The 24,012-nt window shown below is 33.8% G+C and overlaps 1 protein-coding gene across 1 annotated transcript in view; it reads left to right on the top strand.

Annotated features, from left to right (window-relative positions):
- The window catches only part of LOC124165919 (voltage-dependent calcium channel type A subunit alpha-1-like), a 133,543-nt gene that overhangs the window by 16,268 nt on the left and 93,263 nt on the right, over positions 1-24,012 (top strand). Inside the window, exons 4-11 of the mRNA XM_046543453.1 lie at positions 718-818; positions 3,994-4,149; positions 5,854-6,074; positions 10,638-10,741; positions 16,821-16,936; positions 18,066-18,125; positions 19,408-19,509; positions 20,966-20,986. Of these exons, the coding sequence (XP_046399409.1) occupies positions 718-818; positions 3,994-4,149; positions 5,854-6,074; positions 10,638-10,741; positions 16,821-16,936; positions 18,066-18,125; positions 19,408-19,509; positions 20,966-20,986 (881 nt within the window). The remainder of the gene's footprint in view (positions 1-717; positions 819-3,993; positions 4,150-5,853; positions 6,075-10,637; positions 10,742-16,820; positions 16,937-18,065; positions 18,126-19,407; positions 19,510-20,965; positions 20,987-24,012) is intronic.

The raw sequence follows: 24,012 nt of genomic DNA, 5'->3' as shown, positions 1-24,012 counted from the left end.
ATGAAAATGATTCATCATGAAAATGAATATTTTTAACTTTGTGATGTCACATTTAAAAATCAATCTCAACCAGTTTCAAGTGTTCCTTCAGCATGAGCTGATGAGGGAAACCTCAAAACCAGTTATAAATAAATGTTACCTGTGAAATGACAATGTAAATTATTCATTTTTATTTTGTTATACTTGTATTTAAATATTGGTGATAATTCATATTTTTAAAAAGTACACATAGTTAATTCTAGTATTTTATTGTTATTACAAAATAAACTATTTAACTTGTTCACTTAAGATTGCTGTCGCTGTTTATTGATGTATAACAATGTACATGACGGTGCATGGTCCTCGTTTTGAGTGTATTAACAGTTTTTATCGAATTTAGAAGAATATCCTAGGTATAATCGGCATTAAAGTGTTTAATAGTGCTTTTGATCCTTAATTTGTGATTGTTGTTTGCTGTGCCTTCGTGTCACCTTTTTGTATAGCCCTGACGATGGAAGATGTTAAATTACGAAGCGTAGGCAGTGGAGAAGGTTTTTTTTTTCATTTAACAAGGCGTAATCTTTAGGTAACTGAGGTGGTATTGCCATTATTATCATTACAGTATCAAACAGTAAATTACCATTTTAATTAGATAGCAATGCTACTACACATTCAATAGTCTAGTCAGTAGTGTTTGTTTGTGTGTGTGTGGAGTAGTTACACGCTAGTGTTTTACAGGTTCATCACACTCTTCCCACAAAATGATTTAGAGGTTGATCTGCGAACATTGAGGGCCATACGAGTTCTTAGGCCCCTCAAACTCGTGTCAGGGATTCCCAGTAAGTATATATCTGTCCTCGTCTTCTCGTAGTTCGCAGCGCTGCCAAATGATAATAAGATGAAAGATATGAAAAAAGTAAAGAGAAAGTAATTTTTCCATCCACAAACCCTTTGCCTTCCTCTTTCAATACCTCTTTAAATAATTTATCTCCCCCCACAGTCTTATTTTATGCTTTATATATGCAATTGCAATATTAGAATTCACTTTCCATTTGAGAAGTAATATGTATATATACTTATATATATACTTTTGGCCTTCACTTACCTTACCAAATTCCTCTTTTATGCTGTCAGTGTGTTTGTTCACTTAAATACCAATAAATATATTATTTTACCTGATTGCTTAATTCAGTCCATATATATATTCACGTGTCACTTTTTAACTTTTATTTTCTTTATTCCCGTGTCCTTCTTTGGCATTCCTTTAAGTTTTAAGGTCAGAGGAGCACTTTGTCACTCTTTTGTTGTTATTTCATATGATCATCAGCCTGACCATACGTGTTTTTTTATATTTTATTTTCCTTCAAATATATTTTATAAAGGTTATAAGCAAGTGAAATTCAACCTTTTTTCTGTTGGCGCACAATTTTGCATTACCCCACTCCTCCAGATCCCCTACTCTTCAGTGATTAGTCCGATTGATTTTCTCGCTCCCGTGGATAACGAAATCAATGTGAACACCATCTAACTTTTGCATAGCCTATGCAAGGGTTGTTCTCATTGTTTTCGTGGGGATATCAGCATAGGATGGAAGATGATCTAGGAGCTCTCCTCAAGTTCGTACGGACCCAGCCTGCATTTGATGGAATAATCCTGCGAACATAAGTGATCCACTTGCTTAAAACTCCAAGAATTAAGTGTTCTTTCATGGTTGTAAGTTCAAGTTCAACTTCTACTTTCAGTCTTGCCGTCCATAGCATGTCGGAATCATTTCACTAAGAACTCTGAAGGCCAGTGTAAAACCATATACGCAGTTTTTTATATCTGGAGAATTTTCGTCCTGGGGACATGTAAGCAGTGCTGACGTATTTATGTCAGGGCTGAGAAAGTAAAAATGTTTCTTCGTCATTCCATTTAGATGCCGTGGCATAAAAATTAAATCGCTCGTATGTTGTGCCCGCGTAACTGGTGAAGACTCCCATATTTTTTTTTTATATATTTTAAAGTATGCCTTCCCATGTTTGCATCTCAGTGGTGTAAATCAAAATGGGATAGGGTGTGATTTCGCTGTTTTTAGCACTTGTATGTGACTAATGGCTAACCATCAATCTTATATATATTATATATATTATCCTGTGTCGAAATGTCCTCACCTAATTTGGGTAACCTTTCGACTAATTTACTTCTGAATGCCAGCTGACTATATTTTTTTAGTGTTGCTACGGTGGACCTGCATTTAACTAGCTTTCCACCCCCTGTTTGTGAATGGCCTTACAGACACTGGTTGATTGAAATAGTGAGCTGTAGATTTTGACAGTCTTAACGGCCGTCCTATTGGCCGTCTTACCAGACCGAATGCTAATGATTTGCCTTGAAGGAGCCCCCATCCTCCTCCTTCCCAGTCTCGGCTGATGATCATGTACTCAAAAGACCCCTCTTAATGCTCCCTCTTGACAATAAAAATAATGGCAAGTTCATGCCCTCGTGTGCTTTTCTGCTTTGTTTAAAAAAAAATTAAGTCATTGTTGAAAGCACATTGAAAAAAACTAAATTCTACTCTTTATTAAATACTAAATGGCCTCCCAATTCCCTCTCTTTCTCTATTGTCTGTCTTGTTTTGACGTAGTCAAAACAGGAACTGCTGATAAGGAAATTATTAACTCGGCTGGCGTTACTTTTTTTCCAAAAAAAAAAATAAACGCCCATTTTGTATTTTCAACAATCATTATGTGCGGATAGAGGCTCTTTGCTTGTTTGAGTGGATGTTGTATACCCAATTTGAAGTAACTAATGGCTTGTTTGTGACTTTATATATGTACAAATCTATCATTATGTTTGTCCATTTTTTGCTTTTTTGTGTTAGATGTAATTAGTGTTGCAGATTACTCAGTATATACAGTATCTGACCTTTTAGGCATGATTTAAACATATCCATGCTCAAGTACTGTTGAGCTTTCAGTTCTTTGATTTTGCTTTCCTGTATAGTTTACCTGTAAAATTATGCAGTAATTAATTTGGCCAGAAGAAATATCCCTTGGGGTGAGAAAACAGTAGATAAAAAAGTAGAATTTGAAGTGAAAAGGAGTTTAGTTACTCTTATAATTTTATCACATTGTGAACACATAGTATCGATCACTTATAGGAAGTATATATACCTATATACTATTCAGTCAATATGAATCCCTTCTCTTGATAAAAGGATGCATTAAACATAATGATTGATTTGTACATAAGATTAATTTTCAAATTTTGGTATTTTTTGTATTCAACTCTGGACAACCCTTTTCAACCGAAGGCCATTTAAAAGCAACTCGGATTAAAGAAATAAAAATAAATTCCTTGATGGAAAATTAATTTTTCCTTTGTAATCAGTGGCTACAGGCAGATGTAATGCATGTCCTTTAGCTTCCTGATTTTTTCAGTAGTTGATGATAGTTGATTTAAAAGTTATACTATCTTACCTGTATGCTTTAAGCTCAGGTGGAGTTTAGAAAGAATTGCAAGTTACAGAATGTAGTTTATTTCGTATATATATATATATTTTCATCTTCTTATTATTAAGTACATAACTTTTAGTATTGCACTGGAATTAATTAAATTTAATTGCAATGCCTCTGAGCAGTCATCTTATTCTGTGGCGTGGGCCAGGGGAGCTTCAATAAATTGAAATCATACTCCCCTCATGTCTGTTTTTGGCATTTTTATTCCTGCATTTGTATGGAGTAGAATTTTAAGCATTTCACGCAGTTTTGTCATGTCTGAAAAGGAATGATTGCTAACTAAATGCCTATGACTGGCCTTACTCACTGTCATGTTCATCTTTTTTCATGCTTACGCCAATGATGTAGATCAACAATCAAAATTAACTTCACTTCATGGTAGATTAACTTCACTGTAGTCTTTCTCTTGTGAGAGCTACAAATTTCTTTCAAAAGAATTCATATTAATTAGCTGGGAAATCTTTTAGTATCCTGTTTGTCTCCTTGTTTTATTCTTTCACTTTCCGACGTATAGGTCTGCAGGTGGTGCTCAAGTCCATTATAAAAGCCATGGCACCCTTGCTGCAGATTGGACTCCTAGTGCTCTTTGCCATAGTTATATTTGCCATCATAGGCCTTGAGTTTTATGCTGGTGCCCTGCATAAAACGTGCTACAGTTTAGAAGATCTGAGTGAGTACTAGCGCAACTTTAAATGTAACCAGTGCCGGATTATCAATATGGCAATGTAGGCTGTCGCCATAACTTTTCATTAGTAAAATTAACCTAAGGTATCAATGAATTTTCGCCGATTGTATGAATCTCCAGGCACTGTATGTACACTTTGTCAATTCTAATGAGTTAAGTGTAATTTTAAGTGGTGACCCAAGAAATTCAGAGACCATTTTTATGTTCCTCATTGAGGTAAGTAAAGTAACCTGAGATACCAATTAATTTTCATGGATTGTATGTAACGCCAGATGCTGTACCAAAGCGTTTTCATTGGATCTTAAGTAATGACCCAAAAAATATATAGACTGTATTCATGTTCCTCCATGAGGTAAGTAAATTAACCTGAAGTACCAATGAATTTTCACAGATTTTTTTAAATATCAGGTACTGCTCAAACACATTTTTTTAATGTCAATGAGTGAATAGAAATCGTCAGTAATGAACCAAAAACTTAAGTGTGTGTAATCATATTCTTCTATCAAACAGGCCTATTCTCTAATGGTAGGATAAACTCAAAACTTGCATACGGTCCTTCGCATATTACTCTTATAAGTACTGTTTAAGGTTATAAATGTAGCTTTGTATAAAATATGGCACATATGTAAAAGTGCTACTACTACTACTGCCGATGAATTCTATTTGTAATATTCACTCTTTATCATTATTTTTCTTAAATTTAACTATTATTAATAATCTTCTGGTTTTTTTTCTGAATATAACATCTAATTTGACTGTACTACTGTCCCGATATTCTTCGTCCAAAATTTTGGGTAATCAGAAGAAGATATATTCAATAACTGTAATCTTGTATCATTAGGGAATCCTTTGGAGAATGCAAATCATGTGCATGAAAACCTAAATAATGCTTGTAAAAATTGTAGCTTTAGAAGCACAATACATTATATTCAAGTGCATTAACTAGTAGGTAATTTTAAATTTCGTGGAAAGTAACTATATAATCCTGGTTGCTTGGGATTCATCATGGTTCCTCTGTGTCGGATGCCAATAGACCTTAAGGCTTTTAGGTATCAATGTCAAGGTATTAAAGTTATTACTTAGTGTATTGATCCGGCACTGTTAATGTCTGTATGTTATATCTAATAATGTTTTCATAAACTGCGTAATAATGACAAAAGTAAAATCCTCTTCTGGACAGAACTGTCTTCTAAGATTTCCTTCTGGTAAGTTGAGGAAAATTCTTGCAAAGGGAGGTATCGCAAAACTATTGTTATTGTAATGATTAGTATTTTCCAAAAAATTTATTTTTTATTAATCTGTTTACCTCTGTAGTTTATCACTCCTCCATTCATCCTCCCTATTTCCATTAATTTACACATTGGTACATTCCTCTTTATTTTCCTAAACTCATCACAATTGGAAGCAATCATGAGGTTACCAGTTCATCTTCCCTTACCAGCATTCACAAGCAGCATGTCATAATAAAAAAAATTAAAGCATCAATGTGTGTAAATGCTCATTTGCTGTGTTTAATCCATAGTTTTTCAAATCGTTAATTGTAAAGTTGATGACAGTAATCAACAATCCATTTCTCATATTTGCTTCCATGCCAGAGTTCATTCATGACTGAGCAGTAATCTGTAGATATTTTAGTGCAATGCCCATGTGAAATTTTCATCATGCACTAATTAAATGTGGTGATTTCAGATAAAATCGTTCGTGAGGGGGAATTGGCCACACCCTGTAACACCGACAATAACACAGAAGCTCCGCCGGGAAGCTATGTGTGTAACTCCAGCCTGTCGACATGTCTGGAGGACTGGGAGGGCCCTAATTTTGGAATCACCTCCTTCGACAATATAGGCTTCGCCATGCTCACAGTATTCCAGTGCATCACCATGGAAGGGTGGACGGCCATTTTGTACTGGGTAGGAGCAATTTTTAATCTGTCCTTCATTCATCAGAGTTGATATCATACCTGCATGTTGTATAAAGCTTTCCGCTTGAAGCTTATGCGGACCATTGATTGCTAAAATAATTTTTTTGTAAAATTCCTCTTATATTTCGTTTGCTAATAATAGGTAATATTTCCCCTCTCATGCTGGAGAAGGAAAATGATTCACAGTGTGTTGTACTCTTGGCGGATCGTCCAGCACAAGAGGGGAATCTTTAGTGTACAATGGTTAAAAAAATTAATGGAAATTAACCTAATAGAGAAGTTTTTGTGAGTTTAGTTTGATGTGCACACAGGTTCTGTGGACAAAGAGTTCATATCATTTTCAACATTGCTTATGCATTGTAATCTCAGTAATAAGTCACAAATATAATCCTGACATTGCTGGTTTATTTAAAGCCCCAGATTTTATGCAATAAACCTATACAATGAACCTTAATATGTTTTAAAGAATTAATTTAGGAAATAAATATTGTCGCTCTTATTCTCTCAATCTGGCTACGTTATGTTTGAGTTGTAGTCGTTCTTATTTAATTACTTGTCTTTGTCTTCTTTTTCTATTAAAGTATGTTGCATACCCAAAACTTCATACAATAAATAATACAATAAATCAGTCGCAAATCTGTATCTCAAAAGATTAAAAAAATCATATGTATTATGTACTGAAAAATCTTTCATTTAAAATGGTACAAATTTAGTTTGGTAATAAATTTAAAATGTTATAAAATGGATTTAGCCAATTGGATGTTGCCAGCCCGGCATACTGGTTTAATGAGCATGTCAAATATCTGCAAGACGGTACACTAGTGTCCAGGGGAATTATGTGCCATTTTCTGAGATTGAAAGGTACAAGTTGAATATGGCTGCAAGGTTGGATGACTTCCATACAGCCAATGTAGTGTCCCATTTTTGATGATTGTGATGACCTAGGAGTTGGCTCAGACCACTCACCAAGATTCTGCAGTAGTTGATAACTAAGATCGACATGAAGCATGACTTCTTAATATTGCCAAATTGCTATGGAAAATTGGAAAAGTTCATGACTTGTGGTAAAACAGGTGCTTAAAGGTACTACTTTCATCACCCCAATAAATTAGTATGAAAGTCAAAATTTTCTTTGAAAATTTAGGAGAACAGAAATAGAAACTAGATATTCCAAATGAATGCCAATTGATAAGATGGTTTTAAAATCCTATTTTGTGGTTTATTAACATTAGTGTTTACATTGATGCTACAGTACAGTCCTAGATAGAAAAATCTTACCTCCCTGGAGCCAAAAATTTTCTTAGTCATGAATTGATGCCCACTTTTATGTTCATTATTTTTCTACAAATGACACCAAAGTTGGTCATTTTTTTTTAACTCATCATGTTTTTTGGGGAAGCAAAGAATTTAGCAGTGAAAAAAATCTCATGCTTAAACAAGGCATTCCTTACACATTTCCATGGTGAATAGCAGAAGAAAATAACTTCCCTGTCCTTTCCGCAAGAGACAAAACATATTTATCATACATCCCAGCTATTCATATTGATTAGAGATTTGAATATATTGAATGTTTCATTCATTTAATATGTAATCACGTGAAAATGGCTTTTTTTATTATGGCATATTCTACCAAGGAATACATTCAAAAGTGCTTTCTGTGGAAGAAAGGATGGCTTCAGAAAGCTTCATTACTCCACTGCGTGTAGAACCCGGTCATTGAAATTGCTGGTCAAAATATCTTTCTTAGTGGGCTTCAAAAATCGTTTTGACAAGCAGGGAAGATGGACCTTGCTTGATGGTCGGAGTACTTGGTGTTCTTTGCAGACGGGAAGTGGTTCAGTAGCATTGTCAATTTGGCGTCGATTTGAGGCTAGAAAAATTGTTTTGCCCCCAGGTGGTAAGATTTTTCTGTCCATTGGTGTCAATGTCAGTGTGATCAACTTATTATTTGTGTATATGTATTAGCTACATGGATAATTGTTGCTTACACATAAATTGCAGACTTTGAATTGAATTCCTCTATTTTTCTTTGCTTTGTCAAATTTCGAACGAAGCTCTACCATCAATATTAACAGATTTAAAACATCAATGATTTCCATGTTGATGTTTATGCTGAAATTGCGATGTAAGGTAATATTTATGGTAGAAATTTGCATAAAAATTGTAAACCCTGCTCTAAAGACAAATAATGGGGAACTTGCATGAATTTTTTTTATTTCACAGGTGGACAGAAAATTATTTTCTGAATACATCAAAGAAAACCGCATGTAAATCTGAGTTTTCCTTCGCGAGATATTTAATGATAAATATAACGAATTTTAAAGCGCGGGAAAAACTCCCTCACCCCCCAAGCCACTGCCGACGAAGCCTCGATGACGTCAAAGGTGCCTAAACATCACGCGAAGCTATTGTTGTGATTGTTTGTAATAGTTGCCAGCAGTTGTGAGAGCTTCGTTTGTTAGACGTGTTGATTATTTTATATTTAAAGATAAATATCTGACGATAGAGGATTGAAAGCCCTCATATTTTGCATTATTTATAATATTAATATCTGAGTAAGGGCATAAAATATAAAACTGGAGCAGTTAAACCAAAAATTTTATAATACCTAAATAACATCGTTGTAGGAGTCTGAGCCACGGCCATTGGAAGGGGGATACGTTAATTGTAAGTTGATGTTATCGACGGCATATAATTCATTTAAGTATGTAATTAGAACGATTTTGATGTTTACTAATGTCCGCTTAGCTTTTATATACAATAACTTCATCCGTTTATTCGTAGGTACCGGAGAATTCGTCGTTTAGGACTGTATGTGCTTGTATTATGAGGTGAATTCCAGTCAATGCAACTTTTGCTCGCTGATTGGAGACATCTAGGAACATTTTTGTGCCAAAATAGTGTTATTTTCAACGTGACATCTCCCGTTAAGCTACTACTAATAATCACAGTGCCAGTGGTTGTAATGCACAAAGTTTGACAAGGTTGAAAAATATCGGCCAAGAGTTATCAGTGTTCCATCGTGATTGAACTGTAAAAAGTGCTATTACGCTATCGATAAATGTCTAACAGTAGTGTAAAAATTGTCAGTGGCGTGCTAATCTCTGTTGTTCATCGTAGATATGACATTTCACGATCACGCTATTGAAATAAAAACTGTGAGTGAAGTTTGTTATTCCATTATTTCAACGAATAGTAGTGAGAAAAGTCACCTGTGTCACTTGTGTGGGCTAATTTAAGGGTTTAAATCAGTGAATAAATAGTTGTTTTCATCATAACGAGTTCTGTTATTGTAAGTTGTACATGATGAATATAAGAATGTGACAGTGACATCCAGTTTTTGATAAGAGTATTTGCCTATTTCCCACTATATTTTTATGGTATATGCCAGTATATTGATTATGGATTTACCTATATTATTGAAATAGGTTATAGCTTGTGTGTGTGTTGGCAGCGGAACCGATTCGCGATCTCACATGTGGATTGTGTGCAGACTGTTTTGCTGTGAATTCGTACCGTAGGACGGATAGGACTACCTTCTCCGTTAATTCGGTGTTGCCAAATTCAACAGCACAGCTTACTCTAATGTCAACAGCACAGCTTACGATCGTTATCCTCCAGTATTACACGTTTCTTTTACAACTCGATTTGCCGCCGACGTATAGCAATAATTTGTCTTAACAAATTCCATGAGGGTCGTGGCATCAATTTTTGGTGTCCTAAAAAAAGGCTGGTGTCCTAACACCCCATGCCACACGCCTTTTAGGCGGCTTGCGGGGTATTATGTAGATGTAGATGAATTTCAGGTGTACTATTCGAACGAGTGGCAACGTTATCATCCATTTTTCTTATCACTAAAACATACGAAGTGAAACGCTTGTACTTCATCATCCCGATGCCGCATTATTAATATCCCAAGTAATAATCTAGGCACAATAGCAATAGGAAAACTTGCCCAAGAATAACAGAACAAAATAAAGTGACGATGAGCGGCTAAATACTCCCTCAAAACAAATTTTACACCATGCGCTCAGCGTATTTCCCTACTCCCTACGGTTGTTTAGGCACCTATGACGTCACGCCTGGCCTCGGCAACGCTCGGGTGTCTTCGCGCAGTGGTCGGCTCAGAGAAATTTTTCTCGATTTTAAATGCAATTTTTTTATTTCTTTTGATGTTGAATGGAGAAACTGAAGGTATTTTCGCGAGCTTATGTATCCATTTGACTTATTCAAAATAGTTTTTAGGGCAATCTACGACCCATGCAAGTTCCTCATTCAATTCTTATTTTATATTTTTTGAGAAAGCAATAAATATTTGTTTTGCAAAATGACTGAATAAACAATTGTATGACCATGGGTCGGCCACCTAGAGGGGTAATATAAGACAAGGGGTCCAGATACCTGCTTCCAAATTTCGTGGGTATGGCCTAAGCCCCACTGCATTGGGTCCCAAAACTAAGACTTCGCATACCGTAAAAATATGATTCATTATATGTATATTTGTCATTTGCTATAATTTTCTCTCTCATTTTGAATAACTATTTCATTCCAGACAAATGATGCCCTGGGAAGCACCTTCAACTGGATCTATTTTGTACCTCTCATTGTTCTGGGTTCCTTTTTTATGCTCAACTTAGTTCTTGGTGTTCTTAGCGGGTAAGTTGGTTCATTTCTTACTTCCTTCTGCATGCCACTCCATTTATCAAGCCTAAAAGTAAAGTATAGCATTTGTTCAATCAGCTCTCATTTAACAATTGTTGGGTTACAAATTTGCCTCAGTGTAACTTTTAAAAACATCGAAAAATTATATTTTAATATGCCTAGTACTTTTTATTTAATAAGTACGGGTCATGGCTGTAAGGCCCATAATAGTGTTTCACAGTTTGATATTTTTCTTGCATGTATCATTCACATGAGAGAAACATTTGCATACATATTCAAACAAGCATCTGAAAACTTAAATACTAAACTAAGTGGAAGAATATTGGGTGAGGTAGTATGTAAGAAAATTAATGTGAGACCTCCTTATGTGTTATAAAAAAATTTCTCAATAACCTTGCTTCATTTAGTTGCAGATTCTATCATTCCATGATGAGAAGCTGGTCATTTGATACTAAAAACTATTTCTAATTCCTACAGGTTGTCTCCTTGCAGTATTTGACGTGGCTGAATTTAAGTTTTCACTCATTATTTTGGAAAAAGTATGGAGTAATTTTGGTATATCAGAACTTAGTCTGGGTCTGGTGCCTCAGTTTTTTAAAAAGTGTTTCATATGATGAGGAATTATTTGATGAGATAAGATGAAGCATAACCGTTTAGCTGTGGTGAGACAGCTTTTTCTTGTGGAGAGGCTTCTGCAGGAGGATCTCTTTTGTACTCTTAACTTTCTTTTAGCTGTGATCCTTTGTCCTCTAAGTCATGAAGACCCATATGCTACCTTTCCAAAGCTTCTCCTCAACATTTTTTGAGTGTCTGCTTTGATTTATTATCCTCTGGAGAATCCTGTTACCATCTTCATTCACTCTCCTTTGTGTGCATGACCTCGTTCTCCTTCGTTCCAATTATTGTTCTTACAATACAAGGTGTTTGAGTCTTTCCTCTACACATTCACCTCAACCTTTATCATGTTCTGGTACTTTCCCTTTTATTCTGTGTGGAGGAAGTTTGCTTTAACTCCCTATTTAATTCTCAATTTTCCTCTTGAGGAATCTTTCTTTAAATGGTTCTCTCCATCATACTGTGGAGCAAATCCTCCTATTCCTATGAGTTTTCACTTTCCATTTATATTCGCTACAAATCGTTACTCCAGTTCTCATCGAAAGCCTATTTTGCATCCAGTTAATGTCAATTATGTTCAATTCAGAGGTGATCTTTTGCCCTTCTAGACTTTCAAGGAAAAGTGAATTTGTCTGACAGTTGGAATCAAATCCCTTGACTCTTTGCCTCATATAGATATGTATGTTATGGAGTGCTGATGATTTTATCTTCTAATTATAGCTTATTTTCCACCCAAGGATGCTGCATAATAATCTGAATATCTGCTTTTTATAATTTCAAGTACTGTTAGTTATTATTAAAACACATGTTTCCCACTTTTAAGTTCCAAGGAAAATTTAATTTGTCATAGGATCATTTGGAAATACCTTGAGAGAGCTTACTTCTGTTATGGTCTTCTGGAATTACCATGATTGAAATTTTAACCTTACTAATTTGGACTTCCATCGTTTGGCCTGGAAAATTTCTTTGCCCTCATACATAAACGGCAAGACAAAGGAAGATTAAATGCATTTTCTCCTGACCCTGCTTAAAAGTGGGCTGGGTTCCATCATTTTATTTTTCAGTCTTGTTGGAAGTTTATGGTCTAGCTGTCTCAGATATTTTAGCTCAGCTAAAAGGTTTACTGCATCTTCTATTATTTCTCATGTTTTATTTTATTTTTGCTTTTCCAAATGGAATAGGGATAGGTTTAAGGAAGAATTTGGTGGAAATTGTGCTGGATTTTCTTTCCATCTTTGCCACATTTACTAAAATAATCGTTCAGTATTGCAAATAATTGCAGCTTTCCCTCTCATTTTGGAGAATTTGTATGTTTTGAGACAACTTTTAGGTAAGGTTTATCGACCATGAAGCTGCAGGATATCATAATTTTTTTGTGTTCATTTCTGCAATATTATAGTGCTCTGCTTAAAGATACATATTTGAGTACACACAAAACAAAATCAGCCATGACAAGCAAAAAATATACATGTTCATGAACAAATTTTGAATTCAATTTCTTTGGCTCACAATCATCTGGTAATATGTATATGTAGTTTTCCTTGATACACATATTTTGAGAATTTTATCTACTTCAGTTTAATTTATATTGTGCTTAATTTTTTCATATGTGTTCCTGTTCAAATGCTCATATTTTCCCTAAATATATTTAGGCTGATGTTCATTTAAATACACGACTCTGCATGCCAAACAATTGTCAATGTTTTAGCCTCAATTTTTTGCTTTTATCTCAGTAAATTAAAACTCCTGGTGTTTTGGCATTACTTTTCACTGAGTTATCAGTAGGCCTGAATTGTTGATCGCCATTTGACAAGGAAAAAGTGCTACATGTATGAATTGTTTTGAGACATATAATGATTCTGCTATTTCATTATATTTTTTCCCCCATTCCTCACTCCATCTCTTTGTCTCCCTTCATCTGACTCCCAAAATGTTTACAGAGAATTCTCCAATGAGAGGGCAAGGGTGGAAAGGCGAGAAAAGTTTAACAGAGCTCGAGTGAAAAAGCAGTTTACTGACGCTTTTAATGCTTACTTGCATTGGATATGTCAAGCAGGTATTTGAAACAAAGAGACCAACTTGCTTCAGAAATAAAAGAAAACTGTAATAATTTGCATAAATGATCTCGTAATACTTTAGATGGTCCTATTATCCTCTGTAGACAGAGATACCTCAGTGTTCCTTTTATTTTCCTCATTTTGTCATCAATGGTTCGCCTTTCACAAAGCACAAGTCATTGGATTAGACATTTTATCTGTGAAACACTACACAGTAAAACTCATTTACAGCAATTAACTACAATACCTATCTTTTTACTTATTCAACCGATTTTTAGAGGCAGTCGTTGAATTTATCCCTGTAAAACGTAGCATTTAATATTTATTGCATTTCTTTCATTCTTAATGCCATGTATTTTTATCTATTTTATTTATATTGAGAAAAATCTTTTCCTTAGTTACCTTAATGCATCGTACTATATGAACGTCATCTGATTTTTCAAGACAGTTTGCTGTATTTAAATTTTGCTGTGTTTGTACACATAACACACACATATATAGTTGATAAAGCATTACAGCTTGCTAGATATATTTACTGGAATGCGTGATTATCTAAGGAAAGGAAAGATAAGCATTTTCCCTGATTGCTAGAAAATGGTACCTCTTCTGAAGTACACCTGTACTTTCCTGCTTTCCCCACCTCTGTACTTCCACCAGACTTCCTTTTCTTGTCTAGCTAGATATTATATAGTGTGCTTAATATCCATTCTTTCCCCAAACAGCTCATCACATGTACATAAGTTCCTCAGAATTCCATGCCAGGTTAATGCTGATCGGCTAGTTGGTGGAGAAGTGTAGAAGAAATGACCTTATCCCCCATGGAAGTTTGTTTCATTAAATAGCTGTTTCCTAAAATTGATTTCTTTCTTTTCAAAGAAATTGAATGTCATGAGCTGTTTCCAATCAATCTTCACAAGCATAGATCTTAAACAATATCTGTGTATGTATATACATATATATTTTCTATAGAAAAGCATAAACATGAGATGTTTTGAAACGGTTAAGCAAAATTTCTTACGGCCTATTTCATTCATTCATGCGTATAATTCACTTTTCTCCCTACTATTATCTATATGCAAGTAGATTATGCAATTTGTTCATTGTTGCACCTAAACAGTAGTATCTAAATAATGAAAATGTTTGTCACTCATATGCGAAGCCAACCAGCATCTTTTTGAATCTGAGAACTTATTTCAGAAACTAGGGTTCGGACACAAAATTAATAAAAAAAAAGATATTTAGAGAAAACTGATTGATCTATTTTTTTCTAGTCAATGATCATTTATTCTTGCATATTAATTCCTACAATCCTTAATTTGCCTCTGTTATAGGCCTTTCTTAATTCATTTAGCTTGTGAAAAATATTTGTCCATCATAAAGAAATCAATGGGAAGGCATTTTGAAACAAGCTTTCATAAATATCACAGCTGGTGTCTTTTTAAGAACTTGCTGATAGGTTGGCCTCATCAGTGACTAATTAAATGAGTATGCTGACACACCAAAGTTCCACTCAAATATCTGTGTGTATCAATGGCTTTCAGTATATTCCCTGCAAATCTTTTGGTCATGATCGATGTTCATCTATTGCAATACAAACCTGAACCATCAGTGGAATAATGTCTGCATTTGTTGAAATATTTACTTGGTGATCTGCATAAGGTGCCTCATGTATAATGAATTATTGTAGTCATAGCTTTTTGCTGCAACTTCTTTGATCATTGTTGATTATTGCTAATTTTTTTCTTAATTTGAATTAAAAGTTAAACGATGACATGAATCTTTACTCTCAATTAATTTACCTAGCTACTAGGGTATTATTGCCTGGAAAAGGTTCTGTTTGGGTAATGTTTTCCTCCTATTACTGAATGCATAAGAAATAATTGTTCTCCTTTACAAATTGCTCAGGACTGGAGTCCTTTATTTCAGGGTTATTAAAAAATAGACTCAAAATGAGACTAATCATAAGATATGTGAAAAATGTAATGAAGCCTCATCTCTATTAGTCAATGAAATTTTCCTCACTCTTAATCGGTGTTAAATTTATTGGGCAGAAGAAAAAATGGAAGAACATATTAAGGGAGTCTCATTAGCTTGGATATAACTTGAGAAGTTGAAATTTTAATGAATCTTAGAATTTCTTTTCCCATCAAGGCATGATTTTACTAGAATTTCAATTTATTATTACCTAAATTGTTTTTCATTGCTTCTTATGAATCTTACGCTTAATTAAACTTAATACGTAAATTGTGCAATTTTAGGGGTTTAAATCATTTGTCTTGGATGAAAGCGTGGGTTGTGACCATTATTCACAAAAAATGTAGTTTTTGACATCAGTTTTGTAATAAAATGAGGCCTCTTATGTAGATATATGCTCTTAAGTGATATAATTTTGTGCCTGACACAATTGATGATTTTCTTCTCCAGAATATGGTGTGAAAAAAATCATCAAATTTCTCGGGCAGTAACAAATTTTCTCCTTGGTGGTTTGGGCTGTTTTTCAATCCCCTCACAAATCTCTGTATGATGACCCAACCTGGTGATCTTTTTGCAAAGGGTTTAATAATCTCCAAGTGAATGGAACTGTATTTCACTCCTGTCATGCTGTAAAAGCCATGCCAAATCACAGGACCAATAATTGGTGATATAGTTCATGATTGCAGTCAATAAGTTGAATTATTTGTTTTCTGTTACACCTAGGGATGACTTTGAAACTTTTTTGGTGAGACCTTCCTGAGTACCTGGATTAGGGATTTTGTGCATCTTTTAATAAGCCAACTATATTTATTATGCGAGTTTCCCAATTAATTTTATGGCATTCACTGTGGCTCAAAGCTTAAGGCATAATCATGTTGTCGCAGTTACAACTTAAGGAGTAAAATGATGTCAACTTATATGTCATTCTACCCTTTCAGTTAGAAGAGCAACATGTCATTGTGCTGCTACTGCAGTGAATGTGTTAAAGTGATTGATTGGTCAATCAATGCCGAAATGGTATGACTTGAACGAGAAGGAAAATTATCCTATTAATTTCTTCTTGCCCAAATAAGCCATCCCTGGTTGTAGCTTGGTCCTATTGAAAAGTTAGAACAGTGCATATATAAGTAGATAGAGGTACATTGATGGTATGTGATTTGAGCATTCATGACATCATTCACGTGAGAGATTAATCCCAAGTGCACAGTGTGACCATTTCCTAGACCAAAGTGAAATGCTATTTGCTATGACCCTGCAACTGGTTGGATAGCCCGTAATTCTCCTGTGTTAAAATTATGACCATTGTTATTAGTGTACCCAATGCACTCATGAATACAACCTACCCTCCTCTGTCCTAAATATCTCTCTCTATAACTCTCTCTCTCTCCACCTGAAACCACCCGTCCTCATTGCCTGTGCTTTTGCAGAGAATTTGCCAAAGAAAGAGAGAAAGTAGAGAACAGGCAGACATTTTTAAAACTTAGAAGGCAGCAGCAGTTAGAAAGAGAGTTGAATGGTTATGTTGAGTGGATTTGCAAAGCAGGTAAGAAGGAACAGAGCGGGGATTACATTTTTGCATTTCTTTTACTTCGTTTCCAATAGCTTCTGTTGTGTTTTTGGAAAGCTTTGTTGGGGCCTTGATGCCTCATCATTGTATGCTTAAGGAGAGTAAGCCTCTTGTTTCTGTTTTGTCCTTCTGATACTAAGCTTCTTCAATTTTGCTTACAGTTTTTTATTCACAAGTATTTGTTATTATGCCTAAAACGAATGTTTTACTTCTCATAGTTTGTGCAAGTCACGTTTTGCATAGTTTGCGCAAATCAACAAAGGAACTGATTGTTGAACATTATAAAAGACAGTAGACAAGTTTTTCTCCAATCTGTCCTTTTTCATGTGTTGTTGAATGGTTTCGTGTTGATATTCTTGTCTTCATTTAAATGTGTTATGTTTTTAATGCTGAAAATTTAATAATATGTAAATGGCCTTCTTAGTTTAGGTTTCATTTTTTCGATATTCATCTTCATTTTCTTCTTGATACTGTAGACAATATATTCCAGATACTAAACTGATGATGTTACTTGGGTCCTTTTCAAGCGAGTTATCTGTATTTTTGATTTCTGAACATCTCTGGTAATTTGGAGTTACATAGTTGCTAATACATGTAATAGGTAGAGTTAGATGGATAACTCAATATTTCAACGGTCAATGATTTAAGTGAAAGAAAAATGCTTACTGAGTGACTAAATGTGCTTGTCCAACTTTTAAATGTTTTCCATTAATCAGTTTTATGTAGTAGAATGTCAAGTTATTAAGAAATAGATGTCATTTCATTCTAAGAAAGGTATGAGGAGACCTTTTCTTGTATATAAACATGTTGGGACAGTAGACACTCCCTTGCTGTTGTGTACTGCATGAGTGGCATGATCTCTTGCACCCAAAAGATGAAGAAACCAGTAAGTTGCCTGTTTGCATGCTGTGCAAGAATTATATGTGGTTGAATGGCTTCTATCTTGTAGTGTATATCAGTCCCAGTTGTGTAAGTTGTACTTTGTATTACGTAAAAGTGATCACATGACAAAGCACTTATCTTCTCTAGTCTGCTGTGATAATTATTTTTCCTGATTTTCACATGTTGTCCTCAAATTAACATGCAATTTAAAATCTGTTTTCAGAGGAAGTGATATTAGCCGAAGAAAGGACGACAGAGGAGGAGAAAATGCACATAATTGAAGGTAACATTATTTAAGTTCATAGGTAAATACTGGGGGGAAATGCTTTACGGGCCATAATTATGTTTATATTAGACCAGTGCTAAAGATATGTTCATGCTTATAGGAGGTATAGTCAAACAGATATGGTTACAAGAGTTGTCAATTCTCATATTTTCAGGAGATGTAAATTATTAATAAATTACCATCTCTGGAAAATGTAGAGATACCTGAGTTTGAAGTGATGACAATACTTAAGCTTTGAAATTGTAACAAAATTTATATCTAATAGACTCTCCATGAGAGAGTTAGACCTACTTTTAACCACAAATATTCTTTGATCCTTCTTCTGCCTCAACATAGCCCAGTGTCCACATGGGCTCCAATACTATTCAACTTAGTGCATTTTTCTTAGCAATGCATTTGTGTACTTTTATTTGCAGAATATCACTACTGTGGCATTCATCCTAATATACCTATCGTTATTTTTCATATTGGTAAATTTGGCTTCATTGCTGCCTATGGAATGAATATGATTCGTTAAATAAATGTTGGCATTGAAATGTAATGAAATCATGAGATTTGGTGAAAAGAGTTTGCATTCATCCTTATTTCCCAAGTATAACCCACACTCAGTTTAAGATGCAGGTCAACGATTGGCTGTTCTATGTATGTCTCCAAAATTTTAACTATAACACTCACTCATATGTGTTGTACACACAGGACACCCGTAGAACCTTGACTAGTGAGATTCATATTCTCGGAGCCATTGAAATTTGCAAGAAATATTATCATTTCATTTATTAAATATATCAATGCTTACAGGTATTTTTTATTAGTTTATATGTACTTTTGTAATATGTGCACCTCTTCATCTTATGTAAAGAGAGTGCCAAATAACTTAAATATTTTTGCATAAAAAAACCTGTAAAGCACACAGTATACTTGAGAATTTCAGGTAGCTCTCCTACATTTCAACAAATTTTGTCATCCATAGGGCTTAGAACTTCACTTGAAAACTCTTGAATAATAAGCAACCATTCTGTGCTTCACAACAATACATTTATATTCATCTTATTTTGATATACCCACCATTCTTTTTCATGTTGAAATATTAGACATCATTCCAGCTAATGTGACCCTTTGATAATTGCCATGTTGCCGTAAAAATTAATTTACACCCTGTAAATTAACAATTATGTGTATAATTTAATAAAAATTTAATAATAATTACTCTGTAATTGATTAATGTTTATTTATTTTGATCTTGTTTAATCTGAAATGTGTGATATTTTTTTCCAAACAGCCCGGCGGAGGGCAGCTGCGAAGAGAAAAAAATTGAAAAACCTCGGAAAAAGTAAAAGTACTGATACTGAGGAGGAGGAGAACGAAGAGGAGGGAGATGATGGTTAGTTGACTGAATTCCATTTGTGTTCTTCCTTTTCCCATCAGAGGAACCCCAAACGACAGCCAATCGGAGAGGATACTACCACATAACACTTGTACTCTAAAACACTAAATGAAGAACACATGACTCAATATTTCACTAGTTTTTCTCAGCCCATTAGATAGTATCTATACTTTTAATACTATAATTTTCTTTATCTCAATGTTGTCTCACGCATTAAAAAATATCATGCACCTTATATATCTTCTGAAATCTTTTTACCCGTTTTACCAATTCCATTAGGTCTTCTTTGATGTTAACATGAGGAGGTTGTTTTTGGAAATATCGGCATGTTTTTTAACCAATTGTTTTTTTCCAGTTGGTGAACTAGAGTATATGTTTTTGGTCTTTTTGTAATCGACTCAGTAACTTTACTGATTGAAATTATTTAGAATAGCCTAGAATCGTGAAAAATATATTTCAAACTCCTTGAAACGTACATTATTTCTCGAGATGTAACTTTGTGTATGTTGGTTGGAAAATTCTATTGAGAGTTTTTTACTCGACTTATAATGTTATTCTTAGCGTTGCATTCATTTAAGCCAGTCTTTTCATCTGGTTTTATTAAAAATTTTCCCTTTTTCTTGATGTTCCTTTGTTGAAGTTGGAATTACCTCTATTCTAAACTATCTTTTTAGTGAGTTTATTCCAAATAGAGCATGCTTTAAGTTCCAAAAATTATCTCCATTACTATTGAAAATAGTACGTATGACATAATTGTTATTTGATTTATCTGTCAATTCAAATTCTGGTTTTATTAATGTGTATTGTTAAAGAAATTCACTTTTGGCTGATTGATTAAAGTTCTTTTTTTATTATTTATAGACCAAATTGATTCATCTAGTACAACATATGATGTTTTTTTATTAGTTTTCAGCCAGAATTTCATATTGACAGATATAACTTTGATAAATAATTTTCGCCTATGAGTAATTTACAGTGTAATATGAATTTATGTTTTTCAATTCCATATTTTATCAATTGTCAGGATTCCCTGTGGTGTTTTGTTTGAAATGACGTTTAAATTTTTTTATAGAGTGGTTAATAACCCTATGAAAAAATCCTCTTTATGAATGTAATGCTATAATAAATTTGTTGTTATCAGTGTAAAAGTTATACTAATTGTAATTTGAGCATGCACTTGTACAATCTTTTCCTAATCTATAGTATTTCTAAAAGTTATTACTTCTACGTGTGTACACTTTCCTCTTTTTCGATGGACTGTGTAGATAAATGGTTGGAATGCAAAAAAGACGTACTATATGCCAATCAAAACTTTCACATTCATGAAAAGATTGTGACCTTTTGATATCATTACACCAGCTCATTACATAAGACAGTTTTCACAATATAATCAGTCCATTCAAAACTGCTAAGAACTATCCTTGTAAATTTATCACAGAACTTTTTCTTTCAGTGCCTAAGAAAAAACTGAAAGGTATGGAGACTGCTCAGGCTGTTTCATTAATTTGATGACAGAATTTAGTATTGTTTGTTTAGTAACCTCTGTAGCTCTTCTTTCCCATGTAAATTTTTATTACCCTGTAGAACATGTAAGCAGAGAATACTACAGTATAGTGTTTACTTGAATACCAGCATACTACATTCATTTTATTTTACGTAATTGAAAGCCATATTACTGGCCATGAATGGTGGCATGCCAGATTATAGTTTCAACTTTAGTTTTACCTATTCATGTCATTTCCTCACTTTTTTCGTAGAAGGTGATAGCCTGCCTTAGTATTCCATTGATGTGCATCCATGCTTTTGATAAGCAAAGAAAGTAATTTTATGACTATGTATGTATCTCAGTTACCCTAACTTACTCCCAAGTAGTAAGTAAATTTTCCTTCATCAGAGTAAATTTTATATTTTGATCATGTTGTTATGGTTTGCATTGAATCTCATTCAGAAAAATACACTTTTTTTCCTTTTATAATAGTCTTTGGGAGAAATTTGCATTTGGAAATTTAATTGTCAAGCATTTTGACAATGGTGAAGATTACTGTATTGCAGAAAAGCTATCAAAAAGATAACAGAATATGCCCTGTGATTAGGCCTGTGAGGATTACCTTCATTTATAATCCCATGTCATATACTGTTTACTTATATCCCTTTTTTTAAAGCATATTGATAATTATAAACGTACAGCATTTCAGTGTGCATATGCTACAATTAACACTTTGTATTCTTGGAAAGCAAAAGAGCAAGATCATCAAAATTTTACTTCTTAGTGTTTTAAATTTATTTAGGTTCTTTTTCAAAATTCTTCTGCAACTTTTGAGAAAGGTCAATATCTTGAGATTCAAAGAGCAATTGCCGCATCTACAGCGTCAAATGTTTATTTATTTGGTTTGATATACATAGCTTCAGTTTTGTGTAAATTTGATAACCACATAACTAATGCCCACAAATTTAACTTCATTATGTGAGGACAAACATATGGAACAGATTAAATTAAAATGAAGTTTTGACTGTATTTTGTTTTGTGAAAATGTATGAGTTGTATGTGTATCTAGTTTGGAATATAGGAATCTTGTGGTGTTGTGTGCAAAGAGGAAGATGATGGGTTTTGGAAATTATCAAAGGATTAATGGGTCTATAACTTCTCACAACTTCGGCACATATCATGTTAATGTTTTTCCCTTACATAGTGAGAAAATTACATTCATATATCTTGTATAACTATTCAAACCTCTTCAATGATAGTTTTCTCTGCAAAAGACTTGCGTGCAGTGATTTTTTGCTGCATGTAACACATGTATACTGAAAATATGTTTGAAAATTGGAACCAGCCTTTTATGTTTGACGATTTCACAGCTTCTTGTTGGAATAGCAATGTACCTAATTAGGGAAACGTCTGTGGGATTATGAATACTATGAATTTGATTTTTAAAAATTGCCATTTCTTATTTGATTTTACATGGAAAATCAAGCATAAGCCAAGTCAGTCGCTCCATAGAAACTAATTTGATTTGGCAATAATGAAGATGAGAATTTTCATTATCATCCCCATTCTTCCAAGTTTTGGTAGCATTCCTTGTCATCTGAGTTAAAAATTAAAGTTTTAATGTTCGTAATATCTAGTCAGACACTTTCTATGAGACTCACATGATGCGGATTTCATCATGCTGCGAGGATAAAATAATTGTTATGAGCTCATATTTGTGTGCTTAAGGTCGATATAATGTTGCCGTGCCGTATCGAAATATTGCCGTGGTGAAAATAACTATGATTATAATTACTACATTATTACTCAACAAAATTATCAATGAAATAATACTGAAGGCATGTTTAAAAGGAATTGGTGTAGATGCGGCAAGTAAAATATGTACATTGTATGATACCTACCTTGTTTACAGTTGTGTATGATTGCTACATGTCATGCAGAGTGGCTGTGTACTCAATGCATATGTCATATGCATATTATGTTAGATCCTTTTAATTAGGCATGTCTCCTCTCCTATCTAGTCCTATAAACCTGACATAACTTATTATGCCAGAAACCAAAGGTTATTCATAGTTGAGCCTTTCTATGTATATGGATAATATGATAATATGGATAACCCTTCCAAATAAAGTTTTGTTTGACAATTCCTGATGAGGTTTCCAAATAACTGAATACATCAGTTATATCTCTTTTTTCATATGAAAGCATTCCTGAAAGTTGTCCTTTTGCTAATACCCTGGGTTTATTTGAACGTAGTTAATGAATACTGGCCACTTCAGGAAGGAATGACCCATTTTTAATTGTACTTCGTTACCTTCTTCATCATAGGTATTTTCCATTAATTGAGTAGGTTTTTCAGTATTTAATATTTCTCTTTGATGGTAAATAGTTTCTTTTTATATACCTTCTTTGTACTGATGATTTGAACTTGTTTGGTAAAATGAGATGTTTTTTCGACTACCATAATATGAGTTTCCATCTTGTATATTCTCACCAGACTTTCTTTTCTATCATCTTAATTCTCTTGTTGTTTAATCTCTGAATGGTCATGCACTAATCAGAGGTAACTTAGGAACTCCGTACATATGACTAAATGTCAAATAGAGTTGTTATAGTTAGTTAAATATCTTGTATTTATCATTGAAAAAACTATAAATTACACTTGGTTATCAGTTCCCCAGTAATCTCATTTTTCTGACTTCTGATTAACTTCCTCTGAAGCATGCTCTGAATTTTCAAATTTCACTATTTTTAATTTACATGCTGTGTATTTGACAATTTTCAGGCATGTATTTCTTAGTTCAGCTATTACTATGACACCTTACTTGTGACTGAATGCTTTTATTCGTAATGTTGATTTTGAAATTTACTCACCTTATTAAAGACATGTATTACACCTTTGAAAATTCTCCATCCTTTCAAAACATCAACAATGTTTCATGCGCAGGACAAGTCTTCTAGGTACAATTGACGATATCCATAAAACTCATAGGTACTGCTTTGAGTATAACTTT

The sequence above is a fragment of the Ischnura elegans genome, chromosome 9 (genome assembly GCF_921293095.1).
Source record: "Ischnura elegans chromosome 9, ioIscEleg1.1, whole genome shotgun sequence".
Lineage (NCBI taxonomy): Eukaryota > Metazoa > Arthropoda > Insecta > Odonata > Coenagrionidae > Ischnura > Ischnura elegans.
Note: the sequence above shows the minus strand (reverse complement) of the source record. Positions and strands in the feature narration are given on the sequence as shown.